At 42.4% G+C, this 7,483-nt stretch overlaps 1 protein-coding gene across 1 annotated transcript in view; it reads right to left on the bottom strand.

Annotated features, from left to right (window-relative positions):
• The window catches only part of IMPG2 (interphotoreceptor matrix proteoglycan 2), a 117,859-nt gene that overhangs the window by 702 nt on the left and 109,674 nt on the right, over positions 1 to 7,483 (bottom strand). Inside the window, exons 15-18 of the mRNA XM_032299246.1 lie at positions 6,454 to 6,664; positions 4,385 to 4,573; positions 2,823 to 3,033; positions 2,248 to 2,327 (exon numbers count right to left, since the gene is read on the bottom strand). Coding sequence (XP_032155137.1) covers positions 2,248 to 2,327; positions 2,823 to 3,033; positions 4,385 to 4,573; positions 6,454 to 6,664 — 691 coding nt within the window. The remainder of the gene's footprint in view (positions 1 to 2,247; positions 2,328 to 2,822; positions 3,034 to 4,384; positions 4,574 to 6,453; positions 6,665 to 7,483) is intronic.

Here is a 7,483-nt window from a genome sequence, read left to right as displayed (position 1 = left end):
AAGAAAAATAAAAAAAAAAAAAAAAAAAAAAAAAAAAAAAAAATTTAACAAAGAATGCAATTATTGTCATATATTGCTAAGCTATATTCCTAAAATCATGAGTACTTTTTATTTTTTATTTCTTTGAAGGAAACTTGCTCTGTGCTATGCTAAAAAAATTTTTAATCCAGTCTACAGAGACCATGTAATGCTTTAACTAACTGAATCAAATCCAAGAACGTTTTTTGGGCTACCTGATAGATGAAAACTCTGAAACGAAGTAAAAACTAAAAATGCTGTATGGATTGTGTGCCTAACATCTTCTCAAGGTCATATTCCTTCTATGAACCTCCTAAGGTTACAGAGTCTGTGTGGACTTTCTTTTGTTTCACAGAGTCTTCTAGTTCAAAACTTCTTTGTTTCACAGATCCTTTTTGTATATTTCAACGTTTGACAGTGCACCAGAAGAAACGGAAGTATGAAGTCAATCTGCCTATTCCTTTAAGGATCTCCTGAATCCCTCCTTTTGATGTCTTAGCCTAGAAAAGATGTATTTTTAATTCGGTGAACATATTCAGGCAGGTAGCTTTCAGAGGCTTCTAAAGGGTCTTAGGAAGGACAGAAGTATTCATGTCCTTTCTACTGGATACTACTGAAATGGAGCCATGGGCCATCTGCTGGCTGAAGATGCAGAGATGAAGGGATTCTCTGATTTAAAAGGCCAACGCCTGATGCTGTGCTCTTGCTGCATTCAGCAAGACTGGCAGCACCCCTGGAAGCCAAGTCAGATGTTCAGAGATTTTTAGAGGTATCTCTACCGTGCACATGGAATTAGAAAAGCCTCTTTCTCCGTTTCCTGAGGTATCAATTTGTCCCTTCTCTTAGAGAGAAACCATGAGCAAAGGAGCCACCTATCAGAGAAAAACAATTTTGAGCAAAGGGGCAGGAGTTCCACACAGGGCCCTGGGTGTAATTCCGACCCTTCATCAATTCTTTTACAAGCATGCATGAATTGCTCTGATTTTTCCCTTCTTAAAGCCAAGTGAAGATACCTGGTCTGGTCCTCCATGAGCAAACACTTCCTTGAAGGCAACAGTAGGACCAAATATCAATACCAAACTGTAATCCTACCCAATACACTCAACTAATGCCCACGACGGTCTTTTCAAGGTAGTTTATTTTGTAACCTATGTCTAGTAATGAATCCTGAGAACAAAAAAAGAAAAATTACAGACATTTGCCCAAAATACATCCTGAGAAAAGCAAATGGGAAAATTAAGATAAACTTGATAGAGGCAAGAGATACAGTTTAATGAGATCTGTAATTCAAAGCATACTGAAAAGTATCTACAGAGATGGAGATAAAAGAATATGTTGAGGCCGGGCGTGGTGGCTCACGCCTGTAATCCCAGCACTTTGGGAGGCCGAGGCAGGTGGATCACGAGGTCAAGAGATTGAGACCATCCTCGCCAACATGGTGAAACCCTGTCTCTACTAAAAATACAAAAAAATTAGCTGCGCTTGGTGGCACGCACCTGTAGTCCCAGCTACTCGGGAGGCAGAGGCAGGAGAATTGCTTAAACCTGGGAGGCGGAGGTTGCAGTGAGCTGAGATCGCGCCACTGCACTCCAGTCTGGCGCCTGGTGACACAGCGAGACTCTGCCTCAAAAAAAAAAAAATTTCGTTTTAATAAAATAATTTTTTAAAAAGTGAAAAAAAAGGAATATGTTGACATATGTGAGGACTTATGGCTACTCCAATGTTCTTCACAGGAACTATCTATAAAAAATATTTTATGGCATTGATCACTGGTGAGATCTAGGATAACAAGGGAGAAAATATCACATAGTCCAGGCATCTCTAGTCCAAAACAGATAGTATCTTAGTTTTAAATCTTCTCTGCCACTGGATATCACTGTCATCTTAAGTAAGTCCCTTCATGTCTCCATGATTTCCTTTCCTCAAATGAGAAACACCCAATTTACAAAGCCGTTGTAAGGAATATATCAGGTAATCTGTACGGACATACATAAGCTGCGAAGAACTCAACAGATATTGTTGATCTGTGTTTTACAGGCAGTCTTACTGCTATTTCCTATAACATGGGATTTTGCTGGAAACGTCAGTTTTGAGATATTCCACAAAAGAATGATCACCAAGACTCCTGTCACATGGACAGGAAATTAGGTGCTCACTCAGGTGTGACATTAACCTAAGGCACACTGTTAAGTCTGTAGGTTGGGGAGGGGGGCTGTTTCAAAAGCTTACACTTGTTGCTCTCGCACGAAAGCTGCGAACTCAGGATCATTGGCATACAGCTCCAAAACTTTCATTCTCTCTTGAATTTCCTTAAACAAAAAAGAAAAAGTAGGCCACACATGACGTTAGAAAAACTCCAACAGCCTTTTAAAAGGAATTCTAATTTTCATAAACAATTGTTACATTCTGCGCTATTCACAAGTGTGCTATAAGAAAGAATGCACTTTCAGAGAAATGGGAGAATCTACGTAGACTATTCTGGATATTACATGTCGTGCTCTAAATCAGACATATTTCTAAGGAAGAAAGGGAGGAAGGAGACAGTACCAATTAATAATGCAAAAAAAAAAGGACCATTGGGTGGGAAATAAGGAGCTGCTCAGAATTGAATACTCTGTGCATATCTTACTGACTGGGAAATAGGTAAAAGCAATTACTAAATGTTTTTGATACTTTCTTAAAGCCATGTGCATGCATGCATACACCCATACACACCCACCCCCAGCCCCCCACACACCCACACACACACATCAGCAGACGCTGCAACAGCAACAATACAGCAACAGAAATGCAAAGTTTCCCACCTCTCTGGAAAGCTCACTGCTCTCATACATCTGTCTGATTTCTTCTCTGCTCAGACCACCAATCATTTCTCCACTGGCAGAGCTGTAGAAAGGATGCTGAGGATAGGGTCTCTCATACTTCTCACATCCAGCCCCGTGACTTTCATACACCGGGTTGTACTTCACAGCATTCTCAATGGATGAGAGGCTGTCAGGCTGCCTGCTGGAGCCACTGAAAGAAAGATATGACTGATTCAGGCTCTCGTTTGGAGGCTCAACTATTTGGAAAAGTATTTACCTGGGACTAGATTTCTGTTGGGAAAGGAAACTAGGTGAACTTCACACAAATGGCAGGAGGTAACTGTGAAAAATATCCAGATCAATTTCAAAAATTGTCAGGTGTTACCATGATTTCCTCACGTCCATGGCAAGTGCCCCGCGGACTTGCTCCTTGTCTCATTCATCTTATCTGTCATAGTGCCTGCCATTCGTCAATGCTGGGAACTATGTCTGCCAGTAGACAGTATTTCCTAAACTATAGCTTCGTCATTCCCAGAGTTATACACATAGAAAATCAGTGTGTAGTCGCACAGCAAATCTGACTGAAATAAAAATATTAGGGTCTAGGGGAAGCAGGGCCTCAATTACATTCAACTCAGGTCTACACATATTTACTAAGCCTTGATTATGTGCATAGGACTGTTCTACATGCTGGTGATACAAAGAATCTGTTATCTCTGCCCCGAATGAGATTATAGTCTAATGAAAAGTCACATGCAATAAAAAGTATAATAACAATGATGGAGGCACGTCCCAGGTGCTCCAGGACCTAGCTAAGTCCGATGGTGAGGGAAGGGAAGCTGCGGTTCGAGTTGTAGCTCTTGTGGACTTTAGAAGCACCGAAGCAAAGCATAACGTGTGATAATGCTCCTTGAATCTGTAGTCCAGCAAATGGACTCGCTTTTATTTCCCCGTCAACAAAGCCACATTCAACTCAACAGAGAATGAGATTTCATTTCTTGACAGATCCTTACCTAGATTTAAAATCTGGCTAATTACCACTCATAAGAGCCAAAGAGGAGAAAGCTGTAACAGATCTGGTCTTCCCAGAAGGAAAATTCACCTCTTCTGTCTCATCTCCATCACTGCTTCTCCAAACTCTCCCTGACCTGTCCACACTCAACCATGCCTTTCCTTCCAAGCGCCTCGAAGTTCATACATGCCTCCCTGACTCTGCTCCTGCTCATTCAACCAGCTAGAAAGCATCCCAGCCCAAAAGTAACAAATGTCTACTCTTTCTCTCCAGCAAACTACCACAGCCATCATTAAAACTTTTTGAGACTTTTTCCCCAGACAGAACTAGCTTATACCTCATCTAGGCTCCTTGGCGTCTTATTCTTAGTGCTACTTCTATTTTTCTTCCATGTGACACCCCTTTGAGGACAAGGGCCATGTGTTTACTTAAATCCACAGCTCTCTTCCACCCTCCCAGCTCCGTGTCTAATATTTGGCACCTGGTAAGTATTAAATAAATATGCAAATGCAACAACATATTCCATTAGAGAGCTCTTTTCCTTATTTACCTGAAGGGGCTCTCTCTTTCACTCCTGTCATGGTGTGCTTGAAGAGTCCTGATGAAGAAGTAGGTGACAGCAGAAAAGATGACAAGAAGTCCAACCACGGAGGCGATAGTGATGCCTATGACCACGGGCTCAGACACAAACTCCTCACAGTGCTCGCCTCGGTACCACCAGTTCTCACCCACCCGGCACCTGCAACCAACAGTCACCAAATCCAATATCTGAATCACTCTGTTCACACCGACAATTAACAGCGGAGCCTTCTGAGAAACTGGGGAAAGTAGAGAAATAAACTCTGACCACGTGAAGCTTCATAAAGAGTTGGATAGACAGGCCAGGCGCGGTGGCTCACGCCTGTAATCCCAGCACTTTGGGAGGCCGAGGCGGGTGGATCACGAGGTCAAGAGATCGAGACCATCCTGGTCAACATGGTGAAACGCCGTCTCTACTAAAAATACAAAAAATTAGCTGGGCATGGTGGTGCGTGCCTGTAGTCCCAGCGACTCAGGAAGCTGAGGCAGGAGAATTGCCTGAACCCAGGAGGTGGAGGTTGCAGTGAGCCGAGATCGTGCCATTGCGCTCCAGCCTGGGTAACAAGAGCGAAACTCCGTCTCAAAAAAAAAAAAAAAAAAAAAAAGAGTTGAATAGACAGGTTAAAAGATCGTACAGTTTAAGGCAGTGCGTAAAGCCCAGCACAGACCTAGTATGTCCACAATGGCTGTTTGAGAATAGTGGAATAAAATGCTACATAGATTTAAGGGAATCATTCTACTTAAGCTCCTTATCTATGGATAACCAAAAAGCAGGCCTAGGAAGAAAAGTGCCCGGGCTTAGTCTGCTACAGAACCAGGTATAGAAACCAGGCCTCCAGGCTCCCCATGTCCTTCCAGTACCCCAAAGATATCCTTCAAACCCTAAGGCCACAGGGAAAGGAAATCACTGCTTTTCTAAATAATATTCATTTCTCTGGACATGAAGAGACTGCTTTTCTCCTTATGAACTTTATACTTCTTCATATAGAAGAGTCTGGATTATTTCTACTTATTTCCTGTTTCTGCATCGATGCCAGCATTTGGCCGTTTTGACCTTGCAGACTGTCCTCTAGTTTGTGTTTCTCCTCCTTATTCTCAGCATTCTCTCCTCTTCAACCACGCAGCTTTGGTTGTGTGTGTGGTTGGAAAGTTGATTTGTTTGACGTTGTTTAAGGGGCGTGGGCAGAGGACAGCCAGGCTAACTAAATCTGCTCATCTTCTCATTGGTTCTGCCTTTAGAAAATGGATCTCTGATGTACTTAAAGAAAAACATTTTTGTCACCACTTTGAAAACTTTAAATACTTGCTTTTCTTTATCTTTGAAATACTAAGTAAGAAAAAGAGGGGCCCAAAACCTTTAAAAATATAATTCGAGTATAACAATAAAACTCAGATATAGAGGAAAGTGTTTGTCTTACGCCTAAACCTCATTTGAACGCCAGTTTCCTTGTTATCACCATCAAAAACTACAATACAAAGATCTCCATCTGCTCCAAGTACTCTCAGCAGAACCTTTTTTTTTTTTTTTTTTTTTTAGGTAGAGTTTCACTCATGTCACCCAGGCTGTATTGCTGTGGGAGATCCACCTTCCAGGTTCAAGTGATTCTCCTGCCTCAGCCTCCCAAGTATCTGGGATTACAGGTGCCCGCCACCACACCCAGCTAATTTTTGTATTTTTGGTAGAGTTGGAGTTTTACCATGTTGGCCAGACTGGTCTCAGACTCCTGACCTCAGATGATCCACACACCTCAGCCTCACAGACTGCTGGGATTATAGGCATGAGCCACCACGCCTGGCCAGTAGGACATATTTAGACAATTTTTTTTAACAGTTCCTTAACAGCATAAAACATCCAATTGAAATTCAGGCCTGTTAAATGACTCATCCTCACATGACAGTTAGATGGCTCCCCTCTGTTGCCTAGATATAACTTCTATAATGCATACTATAATAAGTATCCTAAATTTATAGGTACATGCCCCTTTTATTTAGAGAAAATATCTATCTCCTTTAAAGACAAAATCTGTAACTAAAACATACCTACAAATGGCCCCGTGTCCAGGCATAATGTCACACTTTCCATCATTCAAACAGAAGTCAGGCTGTAGGTCACAGAGACTCTGACAGGGCCGTTCTTCCACACTCAGGTATCCAGGGAAGCATCTGCACTTTGCTTCCCCACTCCAGGGGTTGACTAGACACTCAGAAAATTCATTACAGGCCTGAAACTTGCAAGGGTTGGCTTCATCACCTAAAACATTAAACAGAAAACAATGTAAGAAAAGACAAAGGACAGAAATTGGTGTATACAAAGACCCTCATTAAAGTTCTCCCCCAAAGTAGATGGGACAGCCCCCTTCCAGAACCATTAAAGTACACCATCACCACCAATACCATACAAAAAAATTCTCATTCATCCTAAGATTGATAAGTTTTTGTCAAATTTTTCTGCAGGAGGATCCAAGATGGCCAAATAGGAACAGCTGCGGAATGCAGTTCCCATAAAGAACAATGCAGAGGAACATAGCACCTAGGAAAACAGGCAGTTATGAGTTTTGCTGCAGAAGACTAAAACGTACCTGCCCAGCAGCTCTGAATGAACAATGGAGCTCCCAGCTCAGCACTTGAGCTCCTATAAGGGACAGACTGTCTCCTCCAGCAGCTCCCTGACCCCTGTATACCCAAAGAGACACCTCATAAAGGACAGCTCAGGCAGACATCTGATGGGTACCCTTCTGGGACAAAGAGAACAGAAGAAGAAACCAGCAGCAACCCCTACTGTTCTGCAGCTGCCATAGGTGATCCCCAGGCAAGCAGGGTCTGGAGTGGACCTCCAGCAGTCCTACAGCAGAGGGGCCAGAAAACTTAGAAACAGAAAGAAATAACTTCATCATGAACAAAAAGGATGTCCACTCAGAGACCCCATCCAAAAGTCACCAACTACAAAGACCACAGGTAGATAAAGCCACAAAGATGGGAAGAAACCAGCACAAAAAGGATGAAAATACCAAAAACCAGAACACCTCTCCTCCTCCAAGGGATCACAACTCCTCACCAGCTATGGAACAAA

Source organism: Sapajus apella, unplaced genomic scaffold (assembly GCF_009761245.1).
Source record: "Sapajus apella isolate SASKATOON/1434 unplaced genomic scaffold, GSC_monkey_1.0 scaffold40, whole genome shotgun sequence".
Lineage (NCBI taxonomy): Eukaryota > Metazoa > Chordata > Mammalia > Primates > Cebidae > Sapajus > Sapajus apella.
The sequence above is the reverse complement of the archived record's forward strand: the minus strand, read 5'-3'. Positions and strand labels throughout refer to the sequence as shown.